Source organism: Acipenser ruthenus, chromosome 4, assembly GCF_902713425.1.
Source record: "Acipenser ruthenus chromosome 4, fAciRut3.2 maternal haplotype, whole genome shotgun sequence".
In the NCBI taxonomy this organism is placed as follows: domain Eukaryota; kingdom Metazoa; phylum Chordata; class Actinopteri; order Acipenseriformes; family Acipenseridae; genus Acipenser; species Acipenser ruthenus.
In genome coordinates this window covers 81993615-82014461 of record NC_081192.1, presented here as the reverse complement: position 1 = coordinate 82014461, position 20847 = coordinate 81993615, and the positions used below count along the sequence as shown (strand labels likewise).

General features: G+C 38.6%; 1 protein-coding gene across 8 annotated transcripts in view; it reads left to right on the top strand.

Moving 5' to 3' along the window:
* The window catches only part of LOC117400336 (FH1/FH2 domain-containing protein 3-like), a 284731-nt gene extending 263884 nt beyond the window's left edge, over positions 1–20847 (top strand). For 6 of the 8 annotated variants that reach the window (XM_059022942.1, XM_059022940.1, XM_059022945.1 and 3 more), the window contains 6 exons: positions 3921–4111; positions 4488–4680; positions 8817–8840; positions 11572–11749; positions 12717–12878; positions 16868–20847. In XM_059022942.1, the coding sequence (XP_058878925.1) occupies positions 3921–4111; positions 4488–4680; positions 8817–8840; positions 11572–11749; positions 12717–12878; positions 16868–16950 (831 nt within the window). In that variant the 3' untranslated portion in view covers positions 16951–20847. The remainder of the gene's footprint in view (positions 1–3920; positions 4112–4487; positions 4681–8816; positions 8841–11571; positions 11750–12716; positions 12879–16867) is intronic. The other 2 variants (XM_059022941.1, XM_059022947.1) reach the window with 1 other exon arrangement.

Below are 20847 nucleotides of genomic sequence, written 5' to 3'. Positions count from 1 at the left end.
CATACATCTCTTTCTCTGTCTGTGCGCTGCTTGGCTGTAATCCCATGGCAAGAAGAAGGGTATTCATGTTCCACATCAAAACATACCCCTGTAATAATGTAGAAGTGAATGAATTGCCAGTCCTAAATTATAAACAATGCTTACAATTGGATCAGCATGTTGTTGATTGTGGGAGACCATTTTTTTAACTTCTTCTGAAAGAACGCTGCTGGAGCTGTATTTAGAATTCCAAAGGTTGCATGTGTCTCCGGCTGGGCAGAGTACAAAAAAAAGAAAGCCGAAAGGTAAAACACTGAGAATAATGAACTCAGTAATGAGCGGTTTGATGTTTGTTTTTGTTATGTTTTTTGTTCAAGATTAGTTCATTATCGTCTTTCCTATAAAGCCACAGCCTTTGAATAGCTCCTGGTTAATAGTGGGTCTTTAGTTTGGCTTTATACAGGAGGATAAACAGTGGGAGTCTGTTGAGTCTGCTTTTAGATAAACACAGGGAGCTGAGACGATGCCAGAGCCTTGGGGAAATCTTCTCAGATACCATTCCCACAGCAAGCCTGCCATCTATTTCTAGAACTAATGTCACAAAAGGACCTACATCATACCCCAAATCCTGTCTGAATTTTAGTTTTTTTCTTTTTTCTAGCATGGTTTAATAGCATTCTTACTATGTGAGGCAGCCATCACTAGGAGTCAGCCAACTGTTTTTGTACATCCATATTCATGAGACATACAGTAGATACAAATTATTATAGAGATGAAATGAAAATACATAAATTAAATTTACCAGCCTTTTGTGCCTGTCACCTCTGAGGCTCAGATTTAAAACAGAACATGTGTGTTGCTTTGTCAGAGTAGCCATTCAGGTATGGTGTTACCAATGGATCCACAGTTAAGAGGCTGTGCTATTTGTGTTCCACCTAACAACGAGAATGCATGTTGAAATGTCATTATGGGGAAGACTTATAATCGGTTCAGCTGTATAAAAGGCTAACCTTTAACAAGATAGCCCTGTACTGTACTCAGTGGTGTGCCGTCAGGACCTTCACAGTATTCTCTGCTGACCAGACAGTGCCAAGTAAACCATCAGTCAAATGACATTACGTTGCCTCACTCACTTGCATACAGTGTGCTTGCTTATGCTATGAAACATACTACTTTAATTATTATTTGTTCATTTGTCTGACACCTTTATCCAAGATGACTTACAGGGTTTACTAGAGGTTTTAGAGAGTTTTACTAGAGGTTTTAGAGAGTCTAGGGGTTTCCGGAAGGGGATGTGATCAGCCAATAAGAGATCTGCATTTCCCCCACATAAGTCTAAAACAACAACCAGATGCTAGAAAGAAACAGTTGAATGTCCTTTATTTTATACAGGTGACCAATCAGGAGTGAGCAGAGGCGGACCATAAATCTCCCAGGGTATTCTCTGCCTCACTTGAAGGCCCTGCTTTAGCAACGAATGGGAAAGTCAAAGCTCTGACAGTTGACCAATGATTTGTGAGCAACCCCAAAACATGAATATTCCTTGGTTAGCACTGCAGTTAGGAGGATAGCTGGATTTCACACGATATTGCTTATAAATATACATTGATAAATACAAATACCTTTACAACATCAAAGTATTTTGAATTTTATTTTATACTAAAATCAAAAAAAAATATGTGAGAAAACTGAGACATCGTAGTCGATTTAGTTACGGATCCTTTTACAAAGAGAACTTTCTCTGAAAAATTGCAGATTGTTAAAAAAGGGAGATATACACGACAGGTCCCTGAGCTGACACAGGAAGGGAAAGGATATACTCGGCACTTTCAGAATTCCAATTATGAAAGGTATCTGTGGCTTACAGGTAGCTGCCAATTTAAAAAACGAGGGGGGGGGGGTTGCGACGACTCTGCTACCCCAGTCCATTTTGTCACGGCACTCCACTAACTGTACTTAGTCAAGGGATCAACAAGTTTAACAAGTCTTTCTAGTCAATGACTGAAGAGTCAGCATTGGAACTAGGTCTTCTCCCCCTGGCAGGGTTCAGAAAATGCCGCAAATTATATGTCATTTTATCTGCCACAAGAGTGCGTCAGGGACTACGGACTATGGAAAAACATTACAGGCAATTTTTTCTAAAGTAGCAGTATGCCGACAAAGTGAGTTAAGAACAATAAACCATGATTTGACATTGATGTGAAATGTATAAGCCGTTGTCAGATTTCAGTTTTGTTTTCCATCCAGTAATTAAGCACTGTTGCAGAGAAGCATATACTCTGTGTCTGACACTGCACACTTCAGAGTGTCTGCCTGCCACTACAATGTATTCTGCAGGTGTTTTTCAGTTTTTATAAATGTCTACTGTGACAGACAAGTAAGTGGGGGAGACCAAAAACCGGAGATCCAGACAGGAGTTTCTCAAAGAGTGGACAGTATGGTTCAGGTAAGTTTATTATTTACACAAAATAAACAAACAAACCAAAATAATATGCCTAGCCCTGTTCGGGCCTAACTGACTTTCTTCTTTGTCCCTCTCTACACAGTGAAACAAACACAGTGAAATAAACAAACACTGCTTGAGTCTGTAGGCAAGTATTTCCCCAGTTCACCAATTGGGGCAGTAAGGAAGGTTCTGTAAGGTGAGTGGAGACTCCGTCGCACCACGTGCGCAACAGACCTACAGTTCTTTTCTTGTTTCTCCTTTTTTCAATTCCCTCTTTATTCCTTTTATTATAGCTCTGAGTGGTTCGCCTTCAGGTAAGTATCAGGAAACTTTGGGTGGAACCACTCCACAAGGTCCAACACTTGCGTTGCCGAGATGACCGATCCAGACCTCCTGGATGTGAAGAAGGCGGGCTTTCCGGTTTCCCCACCAGAAATAGTGTTCAACAAAATAAAGTTTTTTTTAAAGTCTCTCACGAGTCCGTGTGGTTATTTTTATATTCAATCACAAAGTCACATGCCTTCAGGTTTACCTCTCACTCCCAGGTTCCCTATTTGGCTTGCTATATAATTATTAGTTTAACTTTCCCACACTGTAGCAAATTAACATTGGCGATTTTATTCACCTGCCAATTTAACTATATAAAAAAAAAAAATTGCATAAACAGCAGCAGTCCTGAATCACATACCCCTTTCAAGCTTGCAACAGGCTGTGGTATTCCAGTTTTATTCTAAGCAAACTAGAGTCTGGAGTCCGTTCCTTGCGGCAACTTCCCACAAACTGCCCTGACTCTCTCAGCTTGCCTCCTTATATACCCAGGAGTCCCCGCCCATCCTGTCTCTGCCACGGAGGCTCTTGGGACATGTAGTTTTTGTTTTGTTTTTTTTTAACTCTCGGACAGCCATTTTTTAAAAGCGACAAAGTCCAGCTTCATCACACTATGTTATTTATCTCATCAGGGTAGGGTGAAGTGTTCAAACAGGTACATAGGTTACACTTTAAAATACATTTTAGTAATTCAGATATAATTATGTATTAACAAAAAATATTTCCTATTGAATTATTCTGAAGTAAGCATAAATACTCTCATATTGGTGGTATTTTAAAATCTGTGCTTATTCGTAATTAATTGATGTTTGTGTGTAAGGGTTAAGTTTGAATAAAGTTTTACTTCACTTCAATTTAAATCATACGCTTGTTCATATGTAATTACATTTAAATTACAGACACATATGCAGATATATTTACAGGGCTGAATATGACTTATAGTTACAGAGTATATTTTTTATATGAAACTGGCCACATGGACAGAGTTCACTGTACTATATTCACTGTCCTGCTAAAAAGTTCAAACCATTGGGTCAAAAGTGGATTAAAATCCTGCCCAAGCCAAGAAAGATGTGTGAACATGAGGACAGAGAGAACTAGAATGCTAAGCATGCAACAGTTCATGGTAATAACTAATCAAACAATGCAATTTTCTCTTGTTATACAGGTGGACTTTGAACAGCTTCAGGACAACTTGTGTCAAATGGAGCGGAGGTGCAAAGCATCCTGGGATCACCTGAAGGTCATAGCAAAACATGAAATGAAGCCAGCTCTGAAGCAGAAAATGTCTGAGTTCCTGAAGGACTGCGCAGAGAGGATCATCATTTTAAAGATCGTGCACAGGAGGATAATCAATAGGTACACATCAGGGAGATGTAGAGCTTGAATAGATGCAGGATCCTAATTTCAATGCTATAGTCATTACCATTTGCCAACTTGTTCAATATTTGTGGAAATGGATTTCACTAAAAGACTAAATGGGCATTTCTACATGCCACACTCGATAACACCATGGTAATCAAATTATGTGAACATCATTAAGAAATGGTATTTAAAATGGTATCCACATCCACATGCATCTGTTATCTAACAACAATCAACTAAAAAAAAAAGTTTTAATAAGCGAGAACCAATATGTCTCATTATTGTTACAAAACTGGGACCCTAGCCAAAACAATAAATGCAAATAAAATAAGTAAAATAAAATAAAAAGCAGTACTGTTTCTTCAACCAGATTCCATGCATTTCTCCTGTTCATGGGCCATCCTTCCTATGCGATCCGAGAGGTGAACATTAACAAGTTCTGCAAGATCATCAGCGAGTTTGCCCTGGAGTACCGCACCACCCGCGAGAGAGTGCTGCAGCAGAAACAGAAACGGGCCAACCACCGGGAGAGGAACAAGACCAGGGGCAAAATGATCACAGATGTAAGTCTTGACTGTGCATTGTTACCTAATTGTTCTCTGCTGCAGGGGCTTTATCTGTTATTCCAGGCTCGAGATACTCCAGGTCATGGCTTTGCAGTAATGGGATCAGATGGATGCTACAGCAACTTTTTTTCTCCCTTTTACACAAATGAGCCAAAGTATAAATCTGGCACTCAAACTGTAAAATACTAGTTCAGACCACACCACAGAGCTTAGCAAAGTTTCTAAAGGCAGCTACATGTATTAAAATTTACTCTATATGGGGCATCAGTCAGGTACATTTATAATATCATAACTGGACCCCACACCTTTGCTTCATGGAATTATTACCTAAACTTATTGCCAAACCACTGAATTGTAGTCTCAATGAATATCAGGGAAACAAGTGTCACCTAATCCACAGTATCAAATCTTAACCTCAGTTAGCTTACAGTTATATAGTATATGGTCTTATTGGATCTTCTCCAGTGCTATTAGGCAGCGATGCTTCCACAAAGGAGACAAACTGGAAACTGCAAAATATTAATAGAATCAGCAGCACGTTCAAGTAAACTGTGACCGACAGCTTTTCCATATTTGTCAGATAATTGCCACACATGTAGCCAGTTCTCTAAGTAGTCAACTGACTCTCTTAGCCTGCTTACTGTGCTTCATATCCATTTCAATAAAAAGTTAAATTATCCAGTCATAAATACCCTTTCAAGATTATTTTGAAAAGGTTAGGTTTTGTCAGGGAAGATGATAATATCCCAGCCAGTTCTCTTTGAAATTGATTCCACAAATTACATTTTAAATTTGAGTTTTCTTCTTTAAAATGCTAATAACACTATGTAACACAATTTTTGTTCCTGGGTAGTAAGTGTTATTTCCTAATTGCTTATGCCTCAAAAGTATAGAAAATGGCTATTATTCCCCACAAACTTTGCTTTTGTGACCAGGACAGTGATATTTTGAAATTTACCTATTTCCAATGAGAAAATGGGCGAATTTGTGTCTTTTCGTTCACATAAAGTCAGAAGAAAACAACATATGAAGCCAAATTAACATGTATTTATACTAAAGTAATACAAAAATGACTACAAAAGATTTAGAAGTGAGTAGTTTTTCGAGATTTACAATTATACTGTAAATGACTTTCACGAATCAGCCCCCCAATGTAGTCTCCCATCATGTTCTCGTTATACTGTCCTTGGTAGCGGCGTTCAAAGTCCAGTATATCCTGGTGGAAGCGCTCGCCTTGCTCCTCCGAGTGCGCTCCCATGTTCTCCTTGAATTTATCAAGATGAGCATCAAGGATATGGACTTTGAGGGACATCCTACAGCCCATTGTGCCGTAGTTCTTCACCAGAGTCTCAACCAGCTCCACATAGTTTTCAGCCTTGTGATTGCCCAGGAAGCCCCGAACCACTGCGACAAAGCTGTTCCAAGCCGCTTTCTCCTTACTAGTGAGCTTCTTGGGGAATTCATTGCACTCCAGGATCTTCTTTATCTGTGGTCCGACGAAGACACCGGCTTTGACCTTTGCCTCAGACAGCTTGGGGAAGAAGTCTTGAAGGTACTTGAAGGCTGCCAACTCCTTATCTAGAGCTCTGACAAATTGTTTCATAAGGCCCAATTTGATGTGCAGTGGTGGCATCAGCACCTTCCGGGGGTCCACCAGTGGCTACCACTTGACGTTGTTCCTCCCCACAGAGAACTCGGTCCGATTGGAAGGGTCCACCATGCAGAAGTAGCAGTAGCTTGAGTGGTCAGTAGGTTCCCGCCAAATTCTTGGGATAGCGAACTTCATGGCTCTCTTTTCCCCTCTGTACCATCCTACAAAAATACATTTATTTCACCCATGACTAATGTGTAAGAGATTCTCGCAACATTTTTCATATACGATATATTTTTTCAATAACATTGAAAATTGTAAAACATTTTAAAATTAAAAACGTTTACAATTTTAAAAATTTTAACAAATTTTATAACATAAAATTCCGAGCAACAATTGTCCCTCTTACCTTCCAGAGTTTTTTTGCAGTGCTCGCAGGTGAAATGAGGTGCCCAGAGTTTGTCTTGATCCCCGACAGGCATGCCGAAATATGCCTTGTAGGCCTCACACATCTTAGCAGATGAGTACTTTTTCGCTCTTGCCTTGATAAATTGGCCTCAGACATAGCAAAATGTGTCTGTCGGATGCTTGCAGCCTCTTGATGCCATCTCAGAAAAATGCAGATATGTATCCACTTAGGCAGCTGGAACTAAACTGAACTGGTGGGCTTAAGGCCCCTGTATTTATACAACTATTTATATTACAGGAAAGTTCAAGAAAGTTCTAGAAGTTACTCCAAGTTTACTCAGTACTGAATCTATCTGGAATGTTCTGGAAAATAGGTAAATTTCAAAATATCACTGTCCTGGTCACAAAAGCAAAGTCTGTGGGGAATAATAGCCATTTTCTATACTTTTGAGGCATAAGCAATTAGGAAATAACACTTACTACTCAGGAACCAAAAAAAAAAAAAAAAATTGTTACACGGTGTAATTATAGCTTATAATTGAGAACAAATGTGGCCTCATGAAGAAAAAAAATACCTATTAGTTCACTTTCTTGACTCCTTCCTGCCAAATCTATGCTGCGCTCTCACAAGAATTTTTACTGAAAAACTTGAATCCTCAGGCCGCAAACATATCTCTGAATAAGGAGCCCATTAACATGCAATAATGGGAATCATACCAAACAAACAGAGTTCATTAATTGCTGGTTAGAAATGACAGAGCGTTCTTTGTGGGTCATTGGTGTGATGAAAGTCATTACCAACATGCTTGCATCAAAGACCGCCATAGCTCACTACAGGTCCTCATTGGCTTCTTTGGCAGACTCACAGAAAGAGGAGGGGTCCTTAATGCACAAGGTTAAAGCAGGATACTGGAAATCATGCACAGGAGTGATCTGAAACTAATCAAGAGGTTAGCCAAACTGAAGCGTGCTTTCTGAATTTTATGGAAGCCATCATTATGTGTATTGCACAAAGCATGTATGACCCTGTCACAAAGACGGCCGGAGTGGGTGGCGTCAGACCAGAAGCAGGAAATAAATAGACAGAGATGTGTGGTTTGGTGAAGCTGGGCGCGTGATCGCGCTCAGCATTTAATAAACAGAACAGAAAATAAAAGGTTTTAAACACAAAACAGGACACGGCACTTCACGCCAAAATAAATAGACAAACAAAACGGACTACACAGACAAACGGTGCACGGAGACAAACAAACACGGTGAGTACAAACACTTATATTTACGATCTTATTTTACTTTACGTTTCTCCTTCTCTCTCTCACCCGTTCTCCACTCTCGAACACCCAACCCCGACTGAAAGAAATGTGCGTCTATATATACTGTTGTGCTGGGATTCAATTACTAATTAATTATTCACTTGAATCCCAGCACGTGAATTAATTCTGTGCAACCCCGTGCTCACATATTACATTTAACCAGCACGTGAAGTGATTTGTGCCCTCCTCGTGCCTAAATATAAAATCTACATTTTTAAATACACGTGAAACACAGACCCGTTTATATCCCGTGTACCAATGACTATACACCAACATTTACACACGCAACATACAAATGCACACAGGGACGGGGCACATTGCCACAGACCCTCAAAAGCAGATAGAAAAAGATCATAACCCTTTATTTAGGTACTGTAAATAGTTGATTGATTCAGACTTAAGCACACAATCAAGTTTCTAAATAACTGTGGCTAGCACCATTTAAGTTATTAAACCTTTTGCATATTGAAATGTGTGCCAAACACCTTGTTAAGCAATCTTAAATCTGATCATTCTTAGATCAAGTTTTCATTGTTGAGGACCTGTTTAGTTTGGCAAAAGACTTGTTTGAGATCAGATCACAGATCAACTGTGTGAAAATGAAAACTTCTGATGTTTGTACAGTAGAACAAATAAACATGTATATCTAATTCGGGATGGTTAGTTGCTCTAAACAATGCTGAAGTCTACACACACTGGTCTGGGCTGAAACTTTTCCCAAACCATCTCCCTTCTTGCTGTACAACTTTCATTTGCCTCTTGCTCTTTCATGATTTTCACCTGTGCCTCATTCCATTTCCTCTCTTTCCTGTCCCCTCAAGACTGATGATGAAGATGACGACGAGGTAGGGTTGCCATGGGAACTAGTTGTTTTTTCTTCTGATTGTTTGCAGTGGTCACCACACACACTTCATACTTGCTTTTTGCTTGCTTGCATGCTTGTTCTCTTTCATTTGGGTAAACAAGTTTATTGCTGTGTTTATTTGGCCAATTTCTGTATTTTTTGGGAGGTGCAAAGTCAATGGAAGCATAAAATTAATTGGTTTAGTTTTCTGTAATGTACTCAAATTGGAAAATGATTGTGTAATCATTTATATTAAGTTATATACTTTTGGCTATTTTTTAACTAAATATGATTTATAATAAGTTTATGTATACAGCTGACCCTGGTTTGCATGTTATACTTCTCATGCTTACACTAAGTATTAACTCAGTAATTAAGATCAACATGATAAATGCATGGATGGAAAATCCTATCTCATTATTATAAACTCTGCATTACATGTGCACAGACCTAAAAGTGATAGGTAGAATGTTTTACCTTAGTTGCCATCTGCAGATTGGAAAGTTGTTAGTGAGTGTGGCAAGATAGCGTCATGACCCAAGCTGTTACCGACAGGAACGAGAGACTCAGAGCCAGAAGCTGCAGTTTAAGCGCTGTTATGCATGTTTATTAACAAAAGATACACAAAACAAACAGGGCACAAGGGCCAAAATAAAAGGATTAAACAAAAGAATAACCACATGTAGGCTGAGCATTGGCCTTCTCTACACAGTTCTCTTAAACCACCAACAGAAACTCCTTCCACAAACAAAGAATTGTCCCCATTTTATACAGGTGGCCATTCCGCAATTAGCACTGAATTACCTAATTGAGGAATGGCCATACCTGTGATTGTTGGCAGGGACAGATTTAACCCCCTCCCTGCCAAACTTAGCCCTATTTACACCAGCAGGTTATCTACCTTGCCACAGTGAGTGAGATACATCTGTACTAGTGAGTAAAGTAAAAAAACACTGAAAAGTAAAAGGTTTAACATGCCATTCGTCTCCAGACGATATTGCACACCCAGATAGCAGAGATTCTCTGAGATTCCTGAATTGTGTGCTACCCAGCAATAATATTATCATTTTCTGAAACGTGGCTGTTTACCCAGAGGCTCTGTAAATAAACACCATGCACTTGTTTACCCAGCTGATTTTCATTAGGGAGTACTTTTAGATGTGGAATTTAATCCTGTCAGGTACCATTTGAATCGTGTCCTAATAATAGCTCTAGGCTATAAACATGATTCTGAGGGCTAAGCGTAACTTCCCTCCACCAGAGGGAAGTTACGCTTCTCAGAGTTTTTGCAGGTGGGAAAATAATGGGCTTATGAGATTGCCAAATCTCAAGCCCAGATATGTGCCCACATAGCATACACTTCCTTTTTTTAATTGATCCTGCATTTATTTAAATGAACCCATTGACTTGTATATAATGCAAGTCTGTTAAACTGTAGTCAGTTTCATGGGATATATAGATAGAGGCATAAGGCATCAACGATGCAATGCTATGCTGGTTTTTTAGACTGTGACGCCAGAGGTTGCTCTTTATCATTCCCTATTATTATGATCTGCACTTATGCCTCGTTCTTCTGGGGCAAGGATAATACCAGCCTGTTGCTCTTCCAAGTCCGATTTGTTGTGTAAGGGATTTTCCATTCACATTTAATACTGGGAATGGTGGGGTCCTGGTGTCACAATGACACCACAATGTATCTGCTGGAAAAATTGGAATGGAATCCATGTATGAGTGATTGTAAAAAGAAAACATGTGAAACGGTCCTTAAGTAGCCCAGGCGTAACCCAGGTCCCAGAGGTCCCTTGCTCTGATTTTTAGCAAGAGGGCATTTAATAGGGGAGTGACCTCTTAACCTCATGCCTGGATAAATGGCATTATTTCAAACAGCGTTAGCCCAGAAGGCACATGCATCAGCTTGTGACAGCTTACATTCTCAGGTAATTTGCCAGTGAAGTTTATGTGACCATACTCAATTGTTTCCAGCTGCAACGGCACATTAACTTTTGTCAGGGTACAGATAATAGGTGAGCAACCTCGGCATGTGATCAACTGAGGAATTTTAATGAAAAATCTGAACCCTGTTTAGGGCAAGCTAAAGGATTTTCAGGTTCAAGGCCTCAGTGCATAGCTAATGCAAACAGCTGGAATAGCCCATTGAGCTCATTATTTGAACCAGAAAGAAAAACAATAAAGCTCAAAATATTTACATTAGGCACAGATTTTTATATGTGTGCTTTATGATTTGAAGGTCATCCATGTGCTTCCGTGGTGTGCGTCTTTCAGATTTTACCTTCAAATGATAAAGTGACCGAGACTTGGTTTGTGTTTATGTGCTGTGAATGACTGTAACCTTCTTGTCTGTTGTTGATCACAAAGTGATACACCATGGCATGAGTCTAACGTTCTTACAAAAGGGCTGTGTGATTGTTATGGAAAAAGACATACTGTTTTAATATGGGAAAAGTGTGATTTATTATAACCCCCCACAGACATACACTATTCTTAGTTACAAGTGTACTAATTAAATAACTAAAATGGACTTTTCAGAATCCTCCGAAAAAAACAGTCTTGTTCAATTAGTAACGTCACAGTTTGATCTTTGTTTTATCTTGATGTCTGTTGGTCTTGTAACAGTTTGAACAAGATTAGAATGAATTATTTGAAGACATTGTGATGAAGCACGTATGGGAATGCCCTGATTAACCTATTTGCTCACTATCTGTTGTTCACAGTCAGGAAAGTTCTCCAGTAACACAGCCAGCAGTCCGAGCCAGCCCCAGGGCCTGGAGTACGCAGAGGACGCAGCAGAACATGAGAGCATGAAGGCCGTGCTGAAGACTAGCCTGCAGAGTGGGGAGAGCAGCACCTCCATGGTGCCGGGTCTCCGAACCCGAACCCGAGCCAACCGAGGTAAAGCATGAACAAGAATGGCACAGTACTGGCACAATTATTTAATAAACTTATAGGGCAATTTAAAAACTGTAAAAAAAAACATATCCACTTGAGGAGAGTCCTTAGGCTACCATTTTCAGTTGATTATTTCTAGTTTCATTACATTTCCAAGTTTTTTTTTTTGAAAAATAATATATTTAAAGTGTGCTCTGGAGTTTGAAGATCAGCCACATGCTTGTGTCTTGGCAGTATACTTTTGGTATGGCATTAAATTATAAACTTCTTGAGTACTTAGTTTTTATATCATTTATTATATTTTATAACATAAAATGCATTTTGAATCAGTAAGAATTTCCATATCCAAGGCAAAAAACAGAACAACTGAACTATACGTGGCTTAGTACATCCAATAACTACTAAAAAGGGCAGATGCCCCTAGCTCAGACAAACACCATGACACACTTTGCTACTCCTGGTTATAAATATCTCCATTAAGACAATGTCACAAAAAGAGCTCAGCTAGCACCAAATTCCAGTTGGGTCTGAGACAATCCAGAATTGAATGGAATAGGGCTCAGGGCAGCAGTGTGGAGTAGTGGTTAGGGCTCTGGACTCTTGACCGGAGGGTTGTGGGTTCAATCCCCAGTGGGGGACACTGCTGTTGTACCCTTGAGCAAGGTACTTTACCTAGTTTGCTCCAGTAAAAACCCAACTGTACAAATGGGTAATTGTATGTAAAAATAATGTGATATCTGTATAATGTGAAATAATGTATAATGTGATATGTTGTAACAATTGTAAGTCGCCCTGGATAAGGGCCTCTGCTAAGAAATAAATAATAATAAATAATAATAATAATAATAGTCCTTTAGCTGTAGTCAGGCCTCAGGCCAGTCAGTAGTAAACACAAAGTGAAGAAAAGCTGTGGCAGACAGCAGACATGATTATTTTGTTAAATTATTTATGTATTTTTGTTTTATTACAGGCCGTGTCGGGTCCTGGAATCCTGTGAACGACGACTCCCCCAACGCTACAGACGACGCGGCGGACGAGATCATGGACCGCATCGTGAAGTCCGCCACTCAAGTGCCAAGCCAACGAGCCGTGCCAAGGGAGAGGAAGAGGTCAAGAGCAAACAGGAAGTCATGTAAGTCAGGGAACTTTCACCACAGATACAGGTGGATATCAGATAGCAACACAAGAGTATTTAGGGTGGTAATTTAGTATTTAAACCATAATTTGGAAATAACCGTAACTATCAGACACCATCATGTCTATAGGGTGATTCATTAGTTTACATTTGTATGATTCCATCAAATTATAGTCATTTGGACATGCAAAACTACCAGTATCATTGATTATGCAATATATATTCAGGCAGCACAAACTATAATGGTACTGTAATTTATTACTACCGGTCACTACAGTAAGACAGGAAGTATGAAAGTATGAAAAAATGTGTATATTTAATTTAATGAACAGAATACAGTGTGAATGTTGTCACAGCATACACATCAAGACTGCCTTACTTACAGACGTGCTCAAATTTGTTGGTACCCCTCCACAAAAAACGAAGAATGCACAATTTTCTCTGAAATAACTTGAAACTGACAAAAGTAATTGGCATCCACCATTGTTTATTCCATATTTAATAGAAATCAGACTTTGCTTTTGATTTTTTATTCAACATAATATTGTAAATAAGAAAACAAATGAAAATGGCATGGACAAAAATGATGGGACCGCTAACCTAATATTTTGTTGCACAACCTTTAGAGGCAATCACTGCAATCAAACGTTTTCTGTAGCTCTCAATGAGACTTCTGCACCTGTTAACAGGTAGTTTGACCCACTCTTCCTGAGCAAACTGCTCCAGCTGTCTCAGGTTTGATGGGTGCCTTCTCCAGACTGCAAGTTTCAGCTCTTTCCATAGATGTTCGATAGGATTCAGATCAGGACTCATAGAAGGCCACTTCAGAATAGTCCAATGTTTTGTTCTTATCCATTCTTGGGTGCTTTTAGCTGTGTGTTTTGGGTCATTATCCTGTTGGAGGACCCATGACCTGCGACTGAGACAGAGCTTTCTGACACTGGGCAGTACGTTTCGCTCCAGAATGCCTTGATAGTCTTGAGATTTCATTGTGCCCTGCACAGATTCAAGGCACCCTGTGCCAGGCGCAGCAAAGCAGCCCCTAAACATAACCGAGCCTCCTCCATGTTTCACTGTAGGTATGGTGTTCTTTTCTTTGAAAGCTTCATTTTTTCGTCTGTGAACATAGAGCTGATGTGACTTGCCAAAAAGCTCCAGTTTTGACTCATCTGTCCAAAGGACATTCTCCCAGAAGGATTGTGGCTTGTCAATATGCATTTTAGCAAATTCCAGTCTGGCTTTTTTATGTTTTTCTGTCAAAAGTGGAGTCCTCCTGGGTCTTCTTCCATGGAGCCCACTTTCGCTCAAAAAGCGACGGATGGTGTGATCAGAAACTGACGTACCTTCACCTTGGAGTTCAGCTTGTATCTCTTTGGCAGTTATCCTTGGTTCTTTTTCTACCATTCGCACTATCCTTCTGTTCACTCTGGGGTCGATTTTCCTCTTGCGGCCACGCCCAGGGAGGTTGGCTACAGTTCCATGGACCTTAAACTTCTTAATAATATTTGCAACTGTTGTCACAGGAACATCAAGCTGCTTGGAGATGGTCTTGTAGCCTTTACCTTTACCATGCTTGTCTATTATTTTCTTTCTGATCTCCTCAGACAACTCTCTCCTTTGCTTTCTCTGGTCCATGTTCAGTGTGGTGCACACAATGATACCAAACAGCACAGTGACTACTTTTCTCCATTTAAATAGGCTGAATGAGTGATTACAAGATTGGAGACATGTGTGATACTAATTAAAGAAACTAATTAGTTTGAAATATCACTATAATCCAATTATTTATTATCTTTTCTAAGGGGTACCAACAAATGTGTCCAGGCCATTTTAGAATATCTTTGTAGAATAAGCAATAATTCATCTCTTTTCACAGCTTCTTTGCTTTATTCTACGACATACCAAAGGCATGCAAGTATACATGATAAAATAGCTTTTAATTTCATCACTTTTCAGGAGGAATGAAGCATTATTTCAATGAGCTGTAAGGGTACCAACAAATTTGAGCACGTCTGTAAAACTGCATTATACATTATACTGCTTTATACTCAACAGGTAGTTCTCCTGATTTTCCATTCCCCTTTATTTTGCAAATATTCCCAAATAGATTTAAATGGCTGCCGACCCCAGCAGTGGGATTTTCCCATCCAGGCAGTCTATTTTGTTCTGTCTGGGTTTAATATTTTAAAGATTTAATAAGCAGTGAAGCAAAGGTAGTTGTATTTGTGTTTGTTTCAGTAGGGGCCTGCCGCAGTGCTGTAAATATTCAATTAGAAGAAGACAGGTTGTTTATTTGAATGATTTTTATAAACTGAGTAGCATTCCTTGCATTGTGTGTTTGGTTCTCATTAAGGCAGAGCAGCAGCACACCATAGTACACATCAGCCCTCTGGGGTTTGGAGTAATAGGGCTTTTTGCTCAGCGTGTGCCCAACTGGAAGCCAAAAAGAAAGGAAAAAGCAATTTCTGACAAGTGCCCAAATTGAAACCGATGGGAGCCTATCTTGTTTTTGTTTTCTTTTGCTGATTGGAGGTCTGTCGTTTGTCTTCCACATGTCTAAATACTGATGGAGGCTTGCACATATTAAACCTTTTTTTTGTCATCCAGTAGATCTTTATGTTTCTTTGGTGCTGCCTGCAGTGCAGAAATTACTTAATGTGGGCCCCACCGAAAAGTCCATATGTTCTTAGTCTCTGCCAGGTGGCTATTTCCCAGCCAAAGCACTTTCTGTAATGTGTAAAAAATGTATATACACGTGATATGCTTTATATTTCTATACATAGATATGATTTACTGTGGGGCTGGCTTTGATATTTCTATAGAGCAACATCGGATCTCAGATTAACCACCCAGTAAATATTTATGATGATAAATCCCAGACGCTGGAGTCCAGCTTTGCATGTGTTTTAAAGATGCAAGCTGTAATAGAGTGGCACCGTGGTTCCCACCCTTACATGCTGTTGCTGTTTTTATTTATTTTTTAATATTCAAAATTATTAGCTCTTTCGATTTCTGGCCACAAACCAACTCTTCAGCATTTAACATATGCAAGCAGCAGTTAAAAGCTACAGGAATCTGTATATTGTTGACTATGTTCCCTGTGTAAGGCAATGGTCTTTCATCTCTGGGACCTGGGTTATATCACATTCACATTGTGCATGTATCAGTAGAATTTACAAGCTGGGCAAGTTACTACACTCAGAAACCACAGCCTACTGGAAGCATCTGCTGTTCCGATTGATCTAATAATTTATATAGTGTAAAATGTTCTGGCTACCTAAGTTGTCTTTTAAAGCCTTTATTATTATTATTATTTATTTCTTAGCAGACGCCCTTATCCAGGGTGACTTACAATTGTAAGCAAATACATTTCAAGTGTTACAATACAAGTAATACAATGAGAGCAAGAAATACAATAACTTTATGTCCAAGTCCCTACCTCTTTTTTTTTTTAGTCATGTGACAGCATTATGCTAAACATAAGTCCTCTTGAAGACGTGCCATTCTTACTTTACAGGACATAAAGCTAATAAATTAATTAAGTGCTGTAAATTTTACCTCAAACCAGTGCTATTCACTATTCTTGTCTCAAATTCTTTGTTATGAGGTCCCATAATTCATAGAAAAACACCAAATACCAAATACCATATACCATGTTTAATCAACTAATTTTCACTCTAAGACCATGGAGTTTCAGAGCAGGGATCTAAAGCTATTGTAATTCCATGGGTGAAATGATGTGGTACAATATCAGTGAAATGGGATGCCACTAAGCTCCGTTCAGTCTGCAGTGTTGGGAATAAACTTGGCCACAGAAGATGCCAAGTCTGGAAAATGGGAAATGCAGCATGCTTTGATACTTCAGACTGTAATCTTTACATACCTAATGGAATGTAGCTTTTCAGGCGTCCAGTTCAAAAAATATATTTTTCTCTTTTGCTTAATGTGCTGAGCCAGCTCCTTATATTTTCTATTTAATTTCACAGTGAGAAGAACATTAAAGAGTGGCTTGACGCCAGAAGAGGCCAAAGCCCTGGGACTTATTAGCACCTCTGAAATGCAGGTGTGAAGAGATTTTTAGAGGCTGAGTCCAGAAACACATCCAGCACCTGGGTCAACCAACGCCATGGCAACTCCATCCAGCTGGCTGCTCTTCAGCGCTCCTGACACCCAGTCGTCTTTGAGCTCATTTACTGTACAACTCATATTAAGAAATACAAAATAATAAAGAGCTAATGAAAAGGTTGTTACAGCTCAGCACTAAAAATGTTGACAGTTACAGAAATCAGGATTGCTCTTGAGTATTTTATAGGTTAAAACATATTGCTTTTCTTGATTAAACTGATTTGGCTATTAGAAAGTCCCCTGTTGAGTTCATTGTTCATGTATGAGTTGTGTTTATGTTGGCTTTACTTGTGGCCTGCTCTTGTAGCTGTAACATGCACTTTGTCAGTATAAAGAACAGCCATCAGAGGGCAAGCATACCTTGCCTCTGTTAGGATACAGTCTACAGCTTTTATAGGTTACTATTTGCAGCATGATGCAAGTGTTGTCTGACAATATACAGCACAGTGTATACAATAACATTCAATGTTAACATTTTTTGTCATACTACACAAAGATGAGCATTTAGTTGTGAGCAAGTGTTTGGGACAAACTAACCTGAGTACATGTGACAAGTGCATTTGAGTAAGGAGAATTTTTTTGTGTAACTAAGGTCAGCAGTTGGCAATACTTTATTAGTGTGGTTGCAAAGTAATTAAAAGCCCACTCTGACAGCAACATACCAGCGTACTTTCAGAGTTTTATTACACTGTATTTATATGTGTTGACAAGGAGTCTTTTTAGCCATAGATGTGGCAAACCACAGCATTGAGGATGTGTGAGGGACGTTGCCAAACAGATTAGACAAGAGGTGAAAATAGATGTGAAAGAGAGGCATGTGCAGGTAGATGATCATAGAAAGAGACCAACATTTTTTAAAATATATATTTTACAAGTTATAAGCAGTGAAATTAGACAAAAATAATACAATAGCTAATTAAGGTTTTAAGCAAAGCAACCAGTCTCAAAGTAAGACCAGTGTGACAAACACGTTATAACTTATATTTACATTATCACTGTGGCTTGACAGACACTCCCTTGGGAACAAGGAGGGAGTATCGGGTGAAAAGAATGTTGTCAACCTGTTGCCACTGGCAACCTCAAAATATGCTTTGGACACTTTTTTTGTAGTGCTGTTTCCTAAATAGCGAGTGGAAAATTAGGCATTAGGTATAGCTAAAAGGAGAAGGTAGAAAATGTGGAGAGAGAACAGGGGATATGCAGTATTGGTATGCCATACCTTGAGGATTGCTGGGATGTAGTTTCAACACACCTTGGTGTTGGAGGAGCTGTGGACAGCAGGGAATTTGAAGGCAGAGAGCAGTCAACTGTTATTGTTTTAGAAGTGAACAAGGCAACAGGGCATAAATAAATGTGAAGGATATAGTTAGTTTTATACTGAAAGTAGGGGTCAGTCATAGAATTGTTGATCACATTCTTGTCATTATCCCATTTTGTAACACCGACCGAAAAATAAAACGTTATAAGGGAATGCTATATAACAGGAAAGTAATCCTTGGAATGTAACAGTATAGATACAGGTGGCCTGATTCTGTGAAGGGTCTAATTTTACACATACATTTATTCATTTTTGTTTGGTATGGCAGAGTACAAAGTTCAAAAATCAGTCTGAGAAACATTTCCATAAACTTCTATAATCATTTATTTATTCATGGTTTTTGGTATACATAGGACACTGGCATTGCTGAAGATGTATGGCATCTTACTACAGACTATAAACACACAGAAGTATGTATACTATATATCTAGGTCTATATATAGCATACATTGAAGAAGATGGTAGACTGCAGAGCAGAAGGTTCTTTACACTGGCAATACAGCATTGGTTGATGTACAGCTTGTAGTTGTAACAGTGTGTAAGGAAAATTCCTTTTAAAGTTCCTCATCCACTTTTCAAAACTGTGTTTGGAGCGTTTTTTTGTTTGTGTGTGTGTTTTTTTTTTTTTTTTTTAAGGATTAATTGTTATACTTATAACATTGTCACCTTGACATTGCTACATTGCTGCACTTTTTCTACCAGACAGTATAGCTTGCAAATTGGTTGAAGTACCCTTTGAAGGGTCATCAGTTTTGCAAAGCCACATGGTTCGACCTCACGTGATGCTTTAAATAACTGTGGTAAACACAAAACAATGGGAGAATGTTAGTTTGTTTTAGTGGGTAAGGCAGGAGGTGTATAACTCATGCTACAAATGGGATACTAGCGTGTGCACACTGCTCAGAAAGAGGTTTCCTTGGAGGCCACTTCAAAATCCCCAAAATATAGGAGACAGGCTTTGAGCGTGGGTGACTACAGTAAGTGTTTTAGTTCTAGAATGCTTTGAGAGCACCCATTGTGTTTTGTGACATTTGTTCTCATTGTTCTTCACACCGAATGTTCCATAACAAATGTGGAAGACCACATTTCAATTAATTAAAGCAGAACATTTTAAACAGAACAAATGTTTCAGTTTAGTCCTTTCTGAAAGATGTTTCTGTAACTATTCATCATTATTTAGGAAAAATGTGTATGCAATCTGATATGTATTATCAAGTTGGGCAGCTGGGGTTTTCTGTAGCACTTCAAACACTAAATACTTAAAGTCTGTAGGAAATTAGACTGTCTTCCCTAGGTCAGTCAGAATCTTTGCATCTCCACTTGCAAAAGTTGATGCACATAGAATAAATGATGCCTCCAAGTCTTCATTTGTCTTTTATGATGCTTTACAAGATAATGCCTTATGACGTGGCATTTCACATTTACATTTACTGTATAGCGCTGTAATGATCAGGGAATCAAAAACAGTATAATCATCAAAAAAATCCAAAGGAAAAAATTAAGGACACAGAATGTTCATCAAACTTACAATTAAGTGTATTGTATTGCACACAAAGGCATCACCACCAATATATTGCAAATGCCCTTATAAATCCCACCACCAGCAGACAGCACATACGAGAACTAATTAATGTTGACTTCTTCCTTATGTAACTAAATAACACATCTTAGTTAGTAAGTAGTTACTATGTAATTTACATTTTAAATAATTAGGTTATTAATAGCGATGCAATAGAAATAATCCACTGCATTGTCGTTACTGTGTAATTCACCTGATGTAAAATAGGCTGCTATATTTGTCTTATCTTCAACTAAAGCAAGGCCCTTAAGGCCAGGACGCTTTAAGTTCAACACTGAAAAACACATATTGGTATATACCAGCACCTTTTATTCCATTTGTAGCATGAGATGTATTCAGAATTTATTTCCTCTTATGAACTAAAAACCAAAAAAAAACATGTAAAGATAGAATGGAAAAGTATTTAGATACGAAAGCTGAAGGACAAATGCTGTAAAATTGTGTAAATGTCACTATCCATATTGTTTTTGTGTAGAATAGTGTAAGATAGGCTAAACTGCAGTGTTATTCTGTGAATTGTAATTTAAGAGAAAAATAAGCCATGCATGGTCAAAAAAGATATTATCTATGATGTGTTGCTTATTCTAGATAAGGGAGTTTCATATGTGTTCAATATAATGTTGATGAAATTGCTTTTTCTCTTTTATGTTTCTCCGTTTATAAACTTGAATTATGGTTGTAGAATGATTTATTCAATCCATCCACCTTGAACTCGTATAAAACTCTTAGGAAGCCTTTTTTTTCACTGAATAGCGTTGCAAATAATTATACAATTTTCTCATCTACAGAACTTGTGCTCATACTCTCCTCTCTCTTCAGTGCCATGTTGTTTCAAAGTGGTGAATGGACAACATCCCTCTAATTAGAAAGTGGATTCTATCAGTTTTAGGCTCATCTGAACCGCACTATGTAAACACATATTGCAATAAAGCTTTATGAAACAA